Source organism: Rhipicephalus microplus, chromosome X (genome assembly GCF_043290135.1).
Source record: "Rhipicephalus microplus isolate Deutch F79 chromosome X, USDA_Rmic, whole genome shotgun sequence".
Lineage (NCBI taxonomy): Eukaryota > Metazoa > Arthropoda > Arachnida > Ixodida > Ixodidae > Rhipicephalus > Rhipicephalus microplus.
The window spans coordinates 328,789,895-328,808,696 of record NC_134710.1 but is presented as its reverse complement, the minus strand read 5'-3'; the positions used below and the strand labels follow the sequence as shown (position 1 = coordinate 328,808,696).

At 44.4% G+C, this 18,802-nt stretch overlaps 1 protein-coding gene across 2 annotated transcripts in view; it reads right to left on the bottom strand.

The window, feature by feature from the left end:
- LOC119161266 (uncharacterized) overlaps nucleotides 1–18,802 on the bottom strand; it is a 50,677-nt gene that overhangs the window by 11,806 nt on the left and 20,069 nt on the right. For both annotated transcript variants that reach the window (XM_037413651.2, XM_037413652.2), the window contains exons 9-11: nucleotides 10,308–10,406; nucleotides 7,720–7,847; nucleotides 3,742–3,890 (exon numbers count right to left, since the gene is read on the bottom strand). In XM_037413651.2, coding sequence (XP_037269548.1) covers nucleotides 3,742–3,890; nucleotides 7,720–7,847; nucleotides 10,308–10,406 — 376 coding nt within the window. The remainder of the gene's footprint in view (nucleotides 1–3,741; nucleotides 3,891–7,719; nucleotides 7,848–10,307; nucleotides 10,407–18,802) is intronic.

The following is an 18,802-nucleotide window of genomic DNA, read 5'->3' as shown; positions in this document are numbered from 1 at the left end:
ATAAACTGCTCCCTATAGTGTCATGCATAGCTTTTTCTATGGTAATGAAATTCCTTCTGCAACTAAATTTTTCGCTATTCCCATGAATTTTGTTGTACCGGAGTACATGTTGAGAAAGCCCAGAGGTGGAAGAGCTATTGTTGGCATGTATACTTGTTCCACAGCAGTGCTACATTTAAGAACCACCTATGTCGAAACCAGATAATGCCACTAAACTTTACAAGGAAACTGGGGATGTCACTCTGTTGAGTTGGTCAATCGGATGTATTCCCAAGCAATTCCATCATCAAGATGCTTGAAACCGTGCACAAAAGCAAGAGTATTGATGACAAAGGTCCATTCTTACTGCCAAATACTACACATGTGATACGATTCCCCAGGCGAAAAAGGACCGACGACCTTGTGCTATATGGAAGTACATGTAATACTCTGTACACATACAAACTTAGCTCTGATTATTAGGGTGCACAGGCAGATAACCTCGCGCTTACACAGCCAGCATACTGTATACAATTAAACAAAATGAAGCACTAAAACTGAATTTTAAAGTGATTACCATCTGCAAAACATGCAAGTGTGACACAATCTTAATATACTCTTTGACCATGTCTTGTCTTGTGGTTGCAGAACGAATACATTGAGCAAATACTGCTCAGCTCGAGTTAACTTTGGCATCCGCAAATATTTGGAGGGCAATAGATTCATATACAAAGCAATTTTTTTTTTTCCCCGGACAGTATCGAAAAATCGTCTCAACGTGTGAGGTTGGACTAAAATTAAGTTTTTTTTCAAGGAAGACGTGGCATTTAAAAGCATTTTTTATAATTTTCATGGATTATGATAGAACTTGCTCAGTTTATGTATATCTGTAGGCTGATTTTAGATATTCAATTGTTTTTTTTCTATGATAAGTAGTTTTCAAAATATCAAAAACACCTATTTCTTTGTTTAAGGCATAATTAGCTAATTAACAGTAGCCTTCACAGCAATGAAAACCGAGTGAATCCGTAGCAGATGGTCATTGTATGTTGCAAGAGTATGAAACATTGCTCTAGGCCATTTTTTAGTAAAGTTGTACTTTATCGAACCAGATATACAATACGCACTCATTTATACTTGCAACAAAAGCACTAATTTAAAACAAAGGTAATATGACAAAATTTACCTTACGGTACATTGCATTTCCTTATTTCAGAAACAAAAATAAATCCTTACTATAATCCAGGTAGGACAAAAATGATTGCTCTTCAATCACAATCTTCAATCTTCCATTTAAAGGGCAGGGTGCACGAGTTCCGGTTTTTTAATGTAGGATAATGATAGAAGTTGGCAGTATTCCGGTAGAAAAAGTTGCAATTGCAGTATCGACCGCTTATTACGTATGTCGCGGGAGTCGCGAATATCCGCACTATAAGCGGTACTGCTCTATAATTAAAACAACCTTTTTCAAGGGCCGCACTTGTGCAAAACGTGTAGAGCATGCAGCTTCAGGTGTCCGAGAATCGAAACATGTTATGCTCGATCGCTAACATTTATATTTCTGAATGAATGATAAAAGAATTTAACGTCCAAAGACATGTGTTGCCAATGAAATGAACGCGAAAATGAAACACAAACAAATGAAAGCACCATCGCAAAAATTCGTCGACTACCAGACCGCCTCAATTATGCGCATGTAGTGTACGCGTACACAGAAGGAAAACGGGCACTGGCGTGGGTCCAATCTTGGAGAGCCGCAGGGCACGCGTTAACCGTCGCCGTGGCGAGAAAACGATACTGCTCAAGGTCGCAACACTTTATTGTCTGCGGCAACACCAAAGACGCAGTAGAGAGCCTGTTGCAAAGGCACGGCGTGAAGCAAATGGGCTTATCCATGCCACGGGCAAGAAGTACTACACAGGGGAGCCACGAGGACGTCTCCGTGGTAAAGTGGTAAAAGTGATTCAAGGAGACACCGGGGCAAAGGCCCGGTTGCTCAAGCGAGAGCAAAGGTGCTCGCGTTGGCTTCGGAGAGATACGGGTCGGTGTAGCCTGGCCACGCACTAGGACACCGCACCGCTCTTCGGCCTAGCATTCAGAAGGGGCGACAAAAGGTAAGCGTTCGCTGTGGGCGCAAGGTGCCGTTAGCAAAGTCCGAACGAGCCCCAAAAACAATGGGAGTCGATGGACGGAAAAGAGAATGCATGCTCACCCTCAGCTGTCCCGGAAAAATCTAACTGGCTCCCGACGCGCGTGTGTGAAACGTCTCGAGAGACTCCGCCCGCAGCGCCAGTCGACATCCGCTACCGGATGAGAGCAGGTTGAACGTCACTCCCCGCTCTTCCAGCACGGCAGACAATGGAGGAGGGGAGAGCCATGTTGGGACATGAGAACGCAGAAAGAGACGGCAAAGCCTACGCAAAGGCGGTGGGCTAGCCTCTATTCCCACATGCATAACACAGAAACTATGTCGAATCATGTCCAGAATTTGACGTGTTGTGAGACGCCAACCATTCGATTTCATGGGCGCGCACCCTATTTAAGACATCGCAATCGAATCGCGAACCACTATTCGGGCGCTACAGGTGCCGCCTTGGTTTTCATTGTATCCCTGTATCCCTACCCGTCAAGTGGGGTCATCTCAAAGAGTTTCGTTGATTCGGTACTGAACCACAACTTAGATTCACGCGAACACTACTGATCAATGTGTAACCAATGCCGATTGAGCTTAGCTTGCCGTTTGGTATGTTGTCGCAGAAGGTTTGTCCAAAACATGAGGCTTCGGCGTCAAAAAGATCGCACTAGCAGGGAACCAAGAACCGCACGAGTGATACGAAGTTCGCATTCCCAGCCAGGAGATCAGCAACGACGGTCAACAACTTGCCAAGCTTACGTACGACAGCACACTGACAGCAAAAGTGAAAGCTTGCGTCATAAAACCGGTTTTCAATTTATGGAGCAAACGCGATATTTATTGCAAACACGCTAACGACGTATTTCCTGATAGGAAACTGTTAAGCGCATGTGGTTGATAAAGATGGGATCGCACGTGCCACCTGTCGAGCGGCGCGCGGTCGAAGCCAGACTAGTGACGTAGTACGGTGTAGCTGCGTTGACGCCGGTGCAAAGGCTTATCGGTCACCAAGGCAACCGTCCTCCTCTCTTACTTGGCGAGCCCACACAGTCTCCTGCGTTTCATTTTTTTTTCTTCCTCCCACCGCCCTTCGTCTATCCACTCCATGTTCCCTCCTCCTTTTGTAACGACCTCATCGTTCGCTCCCTAGCACTACTCGCTACCGCGTTTGTCACAAACGATTTCCGGCAACCGCATTACAACTGGTCTTTCAGCTTGGGGACTGCACAATCAGCATTATGCGTATACATTGGATTCTATAAGAGGGTAAACGGGAGTAGACAAAAACCGCATCGCAAGCGGTCCTGCACTATAAGCGGTTACGTTATGAGTGGTCTAGACTGTATCTCAATGACGTCAGGAATGTGCGAAAATTGTCAGCGACAACTTGATTTCAAGGTTGATTATCGATCCTTAGGTGCCACGTCCCCCCTTAAGACATTTTTTTACAGAAGCTTTGCCAGAAAAAACTGCCTTGTCACAAAATGCAGGTCGTTGCAAGATTGGAGGACAAATGCACATAATACAGGTTCCACTGTACACTTTACTGTTTTAGTCATGAGAAAGATTTTTTTCATATTGTCTCACATGCAACTTTGCCGAAAAGGCATCCAGATACCCACACCTACCTCAATCAGCCAGGTACGAAGGCAGTCATGGTGCACAACAGAGACATCCCCCTTGCAGTTGCACGGGCGAATCAAGGGTCCTGCATCAGTTCTCTCTGTATCATAGCAGATGAAGCATTCTGGTACTTTTTCCAGAGAGCTGAGGCTATCTGCAAGGCAACAACAAAGTGCCACCATTTTTCCAAACACTTGTTTGACTTCCACTGCTTTCAGAGGATATGAAGGCCATAAGTAAGTGGTTAATGTATGGGCTACTATCAATAACATTAATAATTATAATAACATTAACAAAAATTTGGAGGTGAAAGCTTCATTTATATTTAATTTTACACAAGTCAAATCGACTGCAAATGCATTTGTCAAGAAAGTTTGAAAGGGCCTGCAGGAAAAAACAAAACCCTGGCGTTTCTTGAGGACTTAGTGGCAACTTATATGTGCAAGGGCACACTTTTTCTCTTACAGTGAAATTACTAAGAAAAATTCCACAGCACTTTTTTTTTTGTGGTAACAATCGCCGCAGAAAGCAGAAGCCGACAGCAGCAGTGTAGTCAATATGAAATGTCAGCTGATGAGAATGACTAACCAGAAGGTAGTGCCAGAAAAGAGCTATCACTAAGAACAGCCAGAAATTCAGCCCCACCAGGCTGTCCTAATGCACAACTGACTGGATGTTGCATCATTGAGATGCTAGTAGAACATGCAGAAACAGGTGCAGGATATAACTTAGGGTTATATCCTGCACCTGTTTTTGCACAAAGTCTAGATATAGCTCAGCATATGTAAAAGATTCGGTGTGGGAAAATAAGTGCACCAGGTAAAGTTAAGCGTGTGTTAAAACACCCCTTTGCACCTGTGTCTTTGATGTACAGGTTGATTATCTTGGCATGAAGCTGCCAGGATTCTCTTATGCTACTCCTCGTTTTCTCTCAATCGTCACTTTCCTTTCGACAGCCAGCGCACCCCACTGTGAAGCACACCTGATGCATCACTTGCCCACGAGATTTTCCGGCATTCACAGTATTACCGTATTTACTCGCATAATACACACTAACATAATAGGCACATCCCCAGTTTGGTGGCGAGAAATTATATTTTGTTATTTTCGCGCGTAATAGGCACACCTTGAACTTGGATGATCAGTAGTTTTGTACCGTATTAGCCCGGATGCAATTCGTTGCCTTTTACGGTTATAACTGAAGCGTGGAAAAAGAAAAAAACCACAGCATATCTACGGAGTGAATGATGATGAGTGGGGCGAAGCGTCCGTTCGTCTGTGCATGCATCCGTGCGTCTGATCGCGTTCCAGAATGCAGACGGCACCCGGGTAACACGGATGAAACGCAAGCTAAGGAAGCTGAGCGCAAGCGTCTTTAACATGCCTACCGCTCTGCCTCGTCCGTGCCTCACCAACGATCCGATATGTCAACGACTATCCAGGAGACAGAGAGGCACTGGTCCTCCGCATACATAGGCACTCAGCTTATATGCATTCGTTATATAGTACAAGGAGCGCCATCTGTGGTCAGTTGTGGAAAACAAGGGTGTGTGCACGCGGGTGACACCAATGAGACGTAGGCCAAGGAAGCCAAGCACAAGCGTCTTCGACGTGGCCGCCGCTCTGCTTCGTCCATGCCTCACCAACAATTCGCCACGTACGGCGACTATCCAGGAGACGGAGAGACACTCTTTCTCCGCGTACCTACGCACTCAGCGTATATGCATTCGTTATATAGTACAAGGAGAGCCATCTCTGGCTGGTTGTGGAAAACGAGAGTGGATGCATGCAGGTAACACCAATCAGACGCTAGCCAAGGAAGCCGAGCGCAAGCGTCTTCGACGCGCCCGCTGCTCTGTTTCGTCCATGCCCTACCAACGATCCGCCACATACGGCGACTATCCAGGAGACAGAGAGGCACTCGTTCTTCGCGTACCTTGGCACTCAGCGTATATGCCTTCGTTATATAGTACAAGGAGCGCCATCTATGGCCGGTTGTAGATAATGAGAGTGAGTGCATTCATTACATAGTACAAGGAGCGCCATCTATGGCCGGCTGTAGAAAACGAGGGTAGGTACAAACTACTGGAGATGTTCAGCCTAGGCCGTAAGGAGCTTCACCCCTAAAAAAGACCGTGGAAGCGCTGCACCAGCTCCGCGGGCTTGCCGAGTGAGGAAGAAGGACAGTTGCTTGAGTGTTGCAGGAACCTTTGCACCGGCGTGGCCCTGCCCGATAGCCCGGCTGTGCGCGCTCCGCATAAAACGTGCGATCGCGTCCCCGTCAAGTACGCATAGATAGAGTGTCCTATCCAGAAAAGCGTCGTCGTTATTGCATTTGATACTTCGCCTGCAAATTTAAAAGCTTTTTGGCTTTCCAACGCAAGCTTTTGCCCTTGCTGCCACTACACGAATTTGCACTAGCTTGGTGGAGTTCTGTCGCCGTTGATTTCTTGGCCGTAAACCTAAACATCGTATCACGCACTCTGCTCTTGGATCAGTTGCTCGAGTGAGATCGTTGCAACGCCAATCTTCATGCTGTGTTGTACAAACTTCCTGCGACACGCTGAATTGTAGGCTAGCTAGGCCTAATCACTTTTGGTGCTTATCAGTGGCTGTCGCAGGCGATTAAAATTGCGGTTTTGTGCGGAAGCAAACCCTTTTCGATGGCTCTACTTAAAGCAATAGCGCCATGAGTGGCGCTTCTCACACTTGAATGGCGGTTTGCGATTCAATTGCAATGTCTTTGGATATCGAGTACGAACCCATAAAATTGAACGATCGGTACTGTTCAGCACACAAAATTTTGGTCGTGGTAAGGTGCATAATCTAGGTGGCCTAAAACGTAATCGGCAAATGACTGCGATGACGCTTTTTTTTTGTTTTTTCCCCTCTCGTTCATTTCGTTGGTAATACAGATCTTTCCATGTTAAGTAATGGAAGTTTGAAAGCACACTGCGTTGCATGCCTTGATTCTTGGACATGCGAGACTGCATGCTTAAAACGTTGTGCGCAAGTGTAGCCTATGACGAAGGCTGTTTCAGCTGTACTGCGGATATGCGTGACTTCGACGAAGTACTTTACCAAGCTGTAGTCGGAAAAAGAATTTTCGGAAATTTTACCCCGCGTAATGAGCGCACCCCAAACTTGGGAGGCAAATTTTCTAGAAAAAAAAAGTGTGCCTATAATGCGAGCAAATACGGTACTAATTATTCCGTGTAGCTTGTTACAATAAAGGCATTATTCTTATGAAACTTAGTTCTAGAGAGATTCTGACAACACTATAATTTGTCCACTCCACCTAATCAGCAAATACACAAAACGTGGTCTTAAGCTGCACATGTCTTCAGCTCACGAATGTGTCCATTCCACCTAATAAGCGAATGCACTTAAGGTGGTCTTAAGCTGCACGCACGTGTAGTCTTCAGCTCACAAAAAAAACAAACAAAAAAAAAAAACAAGATATATATTGCCGCATTCCTGGAGGTGATCCCTGACAGTCCCTCGCGAACTCGCCAGTAAAGTCGTACGCATTGTGCCGATGAAGTTCAATTGCGCTGAGTCAGCTGTATAATACGTCTATTGTATACACATCATATTTTGTAGCAGTCTCAATGTTCTCCCTGGGGGGAGGCAAATGCAGCATTCAACCTGCGGACAAGAGCTTGCGCAGCAAAAAAGGAAGACGAAGTTCTTGCCCGGTCCTCTTCACAAGTGCCTTGCATACAAATGAAGTGAGCTCTTTTATATCCGACTTCTGCTATTTCTGTGTCGTGACAATATATATATTTATAACAGTTGGTAAACTAGGCTCTGTGAGCTGCTTTGGCTAGTTTTATAGTCATGTTATAATGACAAAATTCTCTAAATAAACAGTTTTTTATGCAACTTCACGGCTGGGAAACCAACACAGGACTTTTATCAATACATTGAATGACTTTACTGAACATTCTCATCAAGCAAGCAAGCTAAGCATTTCCACTCACCTCCACTCTTGGCCAGCTCTTTAGGTACCGAGAACAGGGCCTCTGACTCGGTGCCCGTTGGGACCACCTTCTCAGGCTCTGGTCGCACAAGGAGCTTTTTTGGATTCAGTATCCACAGCTGCTGTGGTCTGAGTGAATACAGATAGCATTGGTTTAAACAAAGTGCTAGAGCAGAGGTTCACTGTGCTGGCTAGTATAACGCAGTCATGAAGTACATTACAGAAAAAGCTAAGCTAGCTCATATAAATTTTGTATTAGCAGGCTGTCTATACACGTGATCAGAGCGCCAAATTATATTAAAAAAAAGAGATATGTTTATTGCAGAGGCATAGGCATACTTTGTAAATATGAACGAGAAATGGTGAAATCTTGTCTAGCATTTTATTCGATTACTGCAAATTTTTCATTCACTGCTTTCCTCTGTCCCTTTTTTTTTTCCCAGAAAAAATTTTTGCATCAGCGAACACTGGTGAAGCCACGGAGTGGTTTCGGGTGAAATCCCTACATCGTTCAAAATTGTAACATTTTGAATTTGAATATGCCGCACACAAACACACGCATGACCATGCATAAATAAAAGTGAACCATCACTGATGCTATACAAGTTGTATACCGTAATTACTCGAATCTAACGCGCACCTTTTTTCCGGTTAAGCGCGTTCATAAATCGAATCTAACGCGCACCTTTTTTCCGGTTAAGCGCGTTCATAAATCGCATGCGCGTTAGAATCGAGTACGAAAAAAAAAAAAATGAATACGGTCATTCTATTGCCATCGGCATTTCCAAAATGGCCGCCCCCTACGCGCGTCAGCATGGCGCGTCGGCCATTTCTGCCTATGTGTTTCCCATGTGCGGCACTTCGTACGTGTGCTGAGGAGTTCGTCATATTGGTGTGCATTAGCATCGACGGCATGGAAGGGCCGACTCCAAAAACTCAACGAGTGCACCACGATGCCGCTTTTAAAAGAAAAGTCATTGCGTGTGCCGAAACGGAGGTAAATCGGGCCGCATCGCGGTCGTTTGGTGTTCCCGAAACGTGCGTGCGGGACTGGCGGCAACAAAAGCAGAAGATTGTCGACAACAAAGATTCACGCAAAGGCTTCAGCGGACTACAGCAGGGTCGGTTCCCACAAATTGAAGAGCTGCTCGGCGAGTATGTGATTGAGCAGTGAGCGGCACAGCGGCCCGTGACGACAGAACTGCTCCAAGTGCAGGCTATGCAGTGAGCCTTAGAAAAAGGGCTGATGCGGAGCCAGTTTAAAGCGAGCAGGTGCTCGCTAACTAACTTTATGAAGAGGAAAGGCTTTTCCCTCTGAAGGCGAACAGGCATATGGCAAAAGTTGCTGGAGGAGTACGAAGAAAAGCTTCAGCTTTCAGAGGTTCGTCCTAAACTTGCGGCACAACAACGGCTCCCTGCTTGGGCAAATCGGGAATGTCGATCAGACGCCTGTTTACTTCGACATGCCTGGCACCACAACCGTCGAGAAGAAGGGGGAGAAGCAAGTTCGCTTGCCGACATCGGGCCATGGTAAAACTAGAGTGACGGCAATGCTCCGTTGCACGTCAGATAGGCACAAGCTTCCCCCGTACCTCATATTTAAACGGAAGACGCTCCCGAAAGGAGTCTTTTTCCCGAGTGGTGTGATCGTGTGGGCCAACGAGAAAAATGGGTGCGCGTTGCAATCGATGTCTTACTTTTTTTTTTTCGTCGTGGAAACCGGGTGCGCGTTACAATCGAGGGCGCGGTAGAATCGAGTAAATACGGTAATTGACAGTAAAAATTTTGTACATGAGCATGTAATGTGGTTTATCCTTATGGTTTTGTTTTTGATGAACTTTCCTCCTCTTTGTGCATATAGGAAACTTGCCGATTATAGTTTGACATTTTAATACTTAACCTAAAAAAAAATTTGTTGAGAGCTCAGTGCTGTGTTCTACTGTTCTTCTCCTAAGCCTTCTCTGTATCTACATCAGTGCTCTGCTGTTTCCACATGCATTACAACTAACCAAAGTTTTAATCTTTTCACTTTACATGCTGTTTCATTTTCACCAAAACCTCAGCTTTACACTTTGTTTTTCTCTGCAAGTCCCTGCAAAAAAGTTAAATTGGCAATGGAAAATGTGATCATGGAAGTACAAATTTTTAGGAAAATTGTCGCACGCTTAGGTGAGCCATGCCTTTTTCTATCTGAAGCTAAAAGACAGCCTGAATATAGGGCACACAGGTGTCGTGCCATGACAGATCGACCAGCTTCTGTTGCCATTTCAAGAATAAAGACACTCGTTTGTATTTATGAGTCTACTGAGACTTCCGATTTCTCAGGCTTGCGGCAGTAGCTGACAAGCTCAAACTCGGGTATGTCATTCCTTAGCAGCTTTCCTCAGTAAGCTTTTGCGAACAACCTCAATGTTTTCAGTCAGGAACAGAGAAATCTAGTACCAACAAGTTGCCAAAAGAGCCTCACCAGACATTTCTTGCACATGTTTTGGTTTGCTTTTAAAATAAATATCCCATAGCAAAAAAGGAACTCTAAGTTTCATAAGTAGAAATGACCACAAGGTAAAAAAAAAAAAGGTTTTCACTCACTGGACACAGTTCCACAGCACACAAGGAAACCAGAGCGCCAGGCCCATCTCAATGACACGGAACATCACATCATGGCAGTTTCGGCCCAGTACAGCCACCCTGCATTAGAACAGGTAAATAAATAAGAACTTGCAAGTGGATGCTGATAATAAATAAAAGTCTACAAAAAATGACATTCATGACAAGTATATCAATAGTGTGATACTTCATTATAAAAAAGTTGCACCTTACACAAAAGTCCTTAATGTCTGAAGTTATGAAGGTTTATTCCAAAAACTATATCTGTTGCAAGACTATTTTTAATTTCCTTCATTATAACCAGTATTTTGTTATATCCGTGTCGTTACATCAAGGTGCAAATGTGTACCACTTTATCACCACCATCGACAGCAAAATCCTGCTGGCTTTTGGTTAAAAAAAAAAAAAACACTGGTTTCTTCGACTTTCAATTATGCTCTGTAACACCGTTGCAGCAGACTGCTCATGGAAGACATGCCACTGTCCATTTCCTTTGTTCTGACTACTCTAGAAAGGCAATGAAAAACTAAATTTTTCATTCAAATACACATGCAAACTACAAAAATGTTTTTCAAACCACCAAACCAATTTGAATAAAAATTACTGTATTAATAAAAACTTAATTACAACAAAGTGTACAATAGAATTTCAATTTAGGATTGAAAAAGTTTAAAACCATTTGTCCTCTGCTACCAATCTAGGCGACAATGAAAGCTAAGCTAGGTGAGTAGCAAACATAATGAAAGTACTGTCGAACACCGCTACGACAAATGCCACTTCAACAATGGTTCCGCAACAATAAAAAATTCTCGGTTCCCTATCAGCATGTCAAAGGAGTCAACGCATAAATATTCTCGTAACAACGAACATTTTTTCTTCCGTCATTCCGCTTCAACGAAATTTGACGACACAATCCCAGGCTCAGATATTTGATGACGTGCAGTAAACACAATCTTGAACATTTTGATGCATTCTTAAACATAATAATAAGTCTACACAGTCTAAAATGCGCGTTGGCACCACCACAAACTGCCACTGTCCACTGTACCGCTGTCTACTAAGCATGGGGGCCGTAATTGCTCAATAGCGATGGCAATGAGACTGCCCTGCTTTTGCCATTGGCTTGCTTCTGAGCCGCAGGCCATCCGAAGCTGAAGCTCGGTTGCATTCATAGAGTTTCCTACAATGCCTCTTCCGATGCCAATGCTTTTGGTTCTTTTCTCGCTTAGCCAGCGTGGTCACTGGTCCGAACAGCTGTTCGTCTGCTTTATCGACAAAATCAGCCAGTCGCAACTAGTGGATAATAAGAATAGCAAAAGTCATCACTGCGCGATACCATGCGTCCATCTCGGCGTTGTCAGATGCCTTTTGACAGCGGACAGCCGCTGCTTTTGGTATGTTAGTGCAACTGCTAGGTTCCTTCACAAAAGCCATTCTTTCATTGTGCGTTTCAGCACGGTGTTGCTATGCATGTGAGAATAGCATCATGACGCTGCTGGGAAAGAAAAGGAAGCAGTCAACACTTTATATTTTGGGAATGAAAGTTCCTTTGCTTCGCTAACTAAGGTCAGCAATAATTTTTTCAATGTCACTACAATGAAATTTTTTTCCCGCCCTCAATTTTGTCGTAGTGGAGTTCAACTGTATTCACAATTGGTGTACAAGCAGCATGTGCTTAATGATAGTCCAAGTCAGCACAATTATTGTTTTCATATTTTCAAGGTGTGACCTACGACTGATTATGAAAAGTAAATGCTGCCTATAAAGAGACCCCTTAAAACTATCAATACTTGAAGTACTGAGAACAAAAACTAGTTAAGTTTTGGGGACAAATCCAGGGCTCAAAGTAAAGTAGGAGTGAATAGGAAAAAACTGCCCAAATACCTTGGGGCAAGCAAACGCTTAAACAGGTTATCTTAACAGCACAATTAAAAAAGGTTCGAAAAAAAGACGAAGACGAGCACAGTGCAATGAGGCCCTTTGCACTGTGCTCATGCATTTTGACACTAACAACTTCAGAGGTTCATCTTGGTGCATATGCACAAATGGTAGCCATAGTTAAAAGCAAAACAGCCAGCTGAGTGCTGTCTCTTTAGTATGCTAAGAAAACAAGCCCACTTATAAATATCAGTACCGCTTTGTCCCTGTCACTATAGCTGGTTCACCATTCAGAGCGACTGATCTGAAACAGAGTGGCACTACAGTAGGAGGTATTCTGCATGCTCATTGGCTTATATTCTGCCACGATGTGGTGATAGCTTCTCCGAGTGACATTTGCCATATAAAATATCTGCACCAGACAAATCAAAAGCCAATAGCTAGGTTTTTTGGCTTTGAACATTATGCAGTCATTACTGGGCAAAACATGACAAGCATTTGCCACTTTTTTGTCAAAAGAAGTGACCCTCATCGCTGATTCACATTTTCCAAAACACAGCTGGCAATATTTACTTTCTGCCTTTATCACAATTTGTCAAAGAGGGATGATGGTAGTTGCTAGACTACCTGAAACATACAAATAGAATGTTTTTTAAAGAATGTTCTTTGCAAAGCACACATGTAGCAATACAGTTAAAACTGGATAAAAAGAATTTATAAATTTCCGGAAAGATTCGTTATAAAGAAGATTTTGTTCTATGCAGGTTCGGTATGAAAATTTAAAAAATAAATGCACAAATCAAACAAAAGGGGAACTGAAGGCAGCGCTAACCCAAGACACTTATTTTACAGTAAAAACCTATGTTATTATTGCGATACTAATTATATAGACATTTGCGGCGAGTTTTGCCGTCGCCCCCATGTTCCGTAACGAGTCCAAATTGATAATACATACGCCCCCGCGCATCGTAACTTTCGCGGACGGGTGGAAGCGCGCGAGCTCTGCTGAAGCAGCGATCAAATGAGTCGGCCTATCCCTATTGCCTGAAAAGTGCATAACATCTCCCGGGTGTTGTTAGAACTGCTGTCGAATGCTCAAACAGAAAGTAAACCACCCGTCTTGAATGAGCATGAAACAACGCAGGGGGAGGGGGGGAAATCACTTGAGTAGCAATAATGAACTTGGATTTTAAGGGCGGTCGCGATTGCTGGCACACTTGCTATCTCGGTGAGTATCAGTGCGGTTTCAAGGCGAAGGAACTGTGTTTTCTGAAAAGAGCCCTTCTCCTATAGCGTTTTTTTTTAGGTGTTCCGCGATATCACATCCAAAAGAGAAGGCTGCCAGCCTTACTTCTTATAACATTACAATTTTTTGCTATTGCGATCATTGCATTGCATTGAACGTGCTGCCGTGTTGCCAGAACTCATCGACTAATCCGGCGGCGCGGCGCGAAACGGAAGCACGTGACGAGTCGACCTCCGAAGATCCGTCGTCACCTTGGTCTCGGAGAGTTTCCATCAGGGCCTAATCTGACATCCCCTCGGTGGTGAAGACACGGTTGTCCGAAATTAAGAAAAGTCACAGTTTCACCGCAAGGGCGGAGCAATGAATGCGATAACAACTTTGCATGTAACGCTTAGAACGGCAAGCAGATAGAAACGTGCAGCGCGCTGCTCACACACAAATGACGCACGAAAACAACATACATACAGTAAACTAACAACATTTACCGCCCGACACTTAACGCACTGTTTAAACAATAACGAGGCATGAAACGTAATGAGTGCAAACTAACAAGTGCCCTAATTGTTACTTCACTGTGTTTAAAAAGCGCACTCTTTTCGCAAACGGGGCCTGTCGAACGAGCGAAGTGATCTTTGTGCATCCGGCAACTAAACGCAATTGTTCCAGTCAAAGTCGAAGGCGCGCGATTGGATAAGTGCCTGCGCACACGCATCTACCCCCTCCCCCTCCCTATTCGCGGGGTAAAATACGTGTGTGAGATAAGCGCGATTGGCGCCTAGTGCGGGTGGCTTCTTTTCTCGGGTTTTCATATGCATATATTGATACGTATACATATACAATGAATGACGACGGCAGCCGCAAAAAACCAGCCGAGACTGTCCATATACATGATTGCTATCACAATAAAAAAATGGCAGCATATCCACAGGGTGACTGATGGAGAGTGGGGCGAAGCATATGTCCGTCCATTCGTTCTTGCTTCCGCCCGTCCATGTGTCCGTCTGTGTGACCGTTCATGCGTGCATCTGAGCGTCCGCACGTCCATCTGTGCATCCTTCCCTGCGTTCGTCCATGCATCCATCTGTTCGAGCAGCCCTCTGTGCGTCTGTTCAAGCTGTGTGTCTGTGTGTCCGTTCGTCCACCTAGTCAACACTCCAAGTACCACCATTTTGCATCTTTTCATCATATATTCCGCATATAGAAGCACCGCCATCCAGCGGACATTCCAAGAACTAAACGAGGTGGCACACGCACACTTTCTTACGGCTTGCGCTTCGTGTGTACTTCCCACCTTTAACCACCTGGGGTTCATGGTGTATACTAGATCACTGCATTCATGGCACTGCGGCCCATCGCTCGCTCAACCTTTCTAAAACCAAAGAGGTATGCCCAGCGAGTATAACGCAGCAACCCTTTCTTGTCAGATAATGCTCAATGTACATGCCAATGGCTACTAATGGGGAATGAGAGACAGGAGAATTCGCCTTTTAGTCAACGCACACGCTGCAAATTTTTTATTATTCAACAACGCACAGGAGAAATCTCCCACTGGCACCACCTTGCAGGTCAAAACTTAAGACTGATTACGCACTACGACAAGGGATGAACGGGTGCCACTTTAAGGAGATTCGCCCCTAAAAAAAAAAAGCAAAGCTGAACGTCGTCGGGGCCACACCAACACGTACAGTGAAACCATGCACGCGCGCACGGCGTTGAAAACGAACAGTGAACGACACAGACACGAATACCGCGGAAAACTATTCGGTAAAGCACCCTTCATATGCAGCGTGGCCCTACATATGTGACGCTACCTAGAAGCGTGGCACTGCCAACATGCAAAAATAGTTTTTTATTTAGTGGGGGGCGGGGGGGAGCCCACCCGCGGCGAGAACAGCGGCAAGAGAAGCTCGTGGGGTGTAGGCCTGTCTCACCTCACGCCGATGCGGCCCGCCACCGCTTCGCGCATGGTTGGCGGCGGGGCAGCCGCGGAAGATGCATGCTCATACTAAAATGACAGAATACGGGGACAAATTTCTGGATTTTTAGTGGGGCAAATTCGTTATATCAAGATTGTCTATCCGCTGTTGCTTTGTTACACAGAGGTCGCAAATACATGTGCTTCTATGGAGCAATGGCGAGGAATAGAAAAACTTTTTTATATCAAGGAATTCGTTATATGGAGGTTTGTTATAAGCCGGTTTAACTGTAGATTTTATTTGAAAGCCCAGAGACAAATGAAGTGTGTGGAGATCTGAGGCACGCCCGCGACCATTTCGCAGGCATCTCGCTGTACGGCCGCTCCTTTTCCTTTCCCGTGCTCTAGTAACAGTGCGTGGCCATAGATAGCACCACGCGCGTGCGCGGTGTTTTCGGGGGCTGCGAGAATCAGCGAGGCCAAGCCACGTGCGCGCCGGAAAGAGCCTATTTTTTGTTGGCCAGCGCCTGGTAAGCACGTGGTTTTCCTTCATCCGTGTCCCCTTTGGGAATCGCTGGACTGTATGTAGCCTGCCTGGGTGCCTAGGCATTCCCGGCGGGCGTGTTTATCTCAGTGTTAGCTTCAGTACCATATGCTAAGCCAAACAGCAGTGCCTAGTACTTGAAGTGGTCGCAACACGCCAAGCCGCACTTGCCGTAGGCCTATGCGTGTCAGGCTTGCCCTACCTCTCCCGACCAGGCCCAGTGGCCATCGTGAGAGTGCACAGCATAGCCGCGAGGGACCTTTTTCTGACCGGAATGTCAAAGCTCGCCATTTCCAGCTGTGATGTGCTTGCGCTCTCCCCTTTATCAAGAACGTCCACGTGCGGGAGCCTTTGCTCCCCCGCGTACGGGGAGCGGACGTTGTACTGTTGTTTAGTGGTGTAGCCAAAGGCAATAAAATGTTTGTGTATTGCTTTTAATCGAACACTGTCTGTTTTGCCGCGCCGCACTAAACGCTTTGTTAGTTGAGCGGTGCGCTACACGTGAGTAGGTGACGGAGATGCAGCCCTGTGGCTCGCTAAGCCTGAACCTGCAACGATCTTCCGCTACAGTGAGTAGCGGGGTCACCCCAAATGGTAATAAAAAAGTAAACCACTGCAGTTATTTTCATTGAATTGTGTACAGCAAAACAGACCTAGATTAAAAAAGAATGCAGATAGAACTTGCAATAGACTCCACTACCCTAACCTTTATATTTTAAACTAGTCCTGAACACTCATATTTCTCTGAAATTGAAACCACAGTAAAAAGCACATGACAGTAAAAGGCTCCCTGCATGTTGTCTTTTTAACTCCTGTTTTACCTGCCGTGCAATTTCTGAATGAACCCAATCTAACAAGATCAGCTTTGTGCCCTGAGCAATGTCCATCTACATATTTAAATATACATAAAAATACAACATTCCATAAGTCCTTATACAAAGCATTCTAAACCATTGCCCTCGACATACAACATCTCCAGCAAAACAGCCATTGAGCCATGTTATGTGTGCCACGTCTTGGCTGACATAGCCAAGACGTGGCATACACAGCATGAAATTAAGCAATGACATACATTCAAAAAAGAGAAAAATCTTTCCGTTGATAACCTCTTTTGATTGATTTGAAGGACTCCTGACAGCCAAAGTTTTTGTTTGTGAATGGTATACTTTAATTAGTAGCACTGAGTCAGGCGATTCCAAAACTGAGTCATAGATGCTTTAACATACGTTATCAATGCTAACATTGTTGAGACCGGTTTTGGTATAATTTCAAAAACGCTAACCTAAAATGATAAACTAGCACTCTAACATGGTGGAGCTTCATCATGACACATGCACTAAAGCTTTGGCAATATTGAAGGTGTACTTCTTGAATTTGGACCCAACGCGTGGAAAAGAACAAAACAAGGAGTTGCTGCAGTACAAGTTAAGGTGGCACACAACAGGAACGCTTTACTGCCAAAATTTCTTTCTACAGTGAAACCACAAGTAACACATCTGCTTTCTAAGCATCTACTTCACTGGGAAAAGTGCACCTCCTCAGAAATTATCCCTTGCTTTGATACTGAAAACACTAGGCTTGCGCTAACAGTGAATTTTAGGTTCAAAGGAAATAGTGATTTTGGTCAAATTTTTTAAAAATCCAATTCCAATATCACATATTAAAAAAAAAAATGGGCATACCTGTCATGACCCAACTAACCTGCAAAATATTTTTTTTTAAATTGAAAAAAGGCCTGTGCAAATGCTTCTTTTTGGTTAAAAAAAAAAAGGAAACAACTTTGAATAGAAGCAGGATTTGACTTTCGGTAGTATGCAAGTGATAACCTGTAAAATATTTTATGAGTAAACATTTATTATACTTCGGCCATATAAGTCAGTACATTAAGCTTTTAAAGTAAAAAAAAAAAACGATGAATCGATGCGAAAGTAATATGTTCATTTACCTTGAAATGAAGCTAAGAAGCAATGCAGATTTCCCCAAGACAGTTTTCATGGCTTATAGTACCTTACTGCAGTGAATTCATCTTTACAGGGGATTACATGCAAACTACCACAGCGAAACTTCGATGATACGTCCCCCAGTTTCGTGACTACCCTCATTTTACGATGAAATGGTTTGGTGCCGGAAATTTATTCGCTTGGAATTTCATGCGCTTCTACATATGCCTTGATCGCGTGCGTACGTATCTGAGATCGTTACCTAGCCAAGCTCTATCCACACAGGGTTGCTTCAACAGGCCGGAAAGCCGATATTTTCACATTCCGTTTAAGGAAAATATTGCTCGTCGACATACAGGTGATCTCCTGTCTTTGTCGCACTCGCAGTCACAGACTTGTGCACTCATTAGAGCGCAATGCAGCTGTTTTCACCATGCAACATTAGTTTCACTTGATTTTAACATTCATAATAACAGTGGGACACCACGAGTTGCTCTTCACAACTCAACAAATACAACGGACACAGCTCAGTCAAGCACGAAGGCATTCTATGCAAACTCGTAGTCCGTCACCATTATGTAATAGCAATGACACTGTCTCTGACTCTTGTGACAGGAGGCTGTTGGCAACGTGGTTTCGGTTTCGTTTTTACACACAGGCGAGTTCTGGAGTCTATTTCAATAGAAAAATGCACGTTGGATTCAATTTTTTTTAAGGTTGAGAACAAAGATAAGCTCACACCTCCTTTAACTAAGTAATGCTGCTATTAGCTTCCACTGGCAAGAATAACTTATCCACCTTCCTTGCAGAGGAACAAGGTCGTGCTGTGGGCTTCTTCTTCAGGCGGTCTGCACCTGTTTTTTGGGCAAGGCCGAGCGTCACTGCCTATAAGTTTATTTTTTTCATTACAAAGTGAGGGAACTACTGAAATGTAGAGAGCGAGAAGAAGGCCGG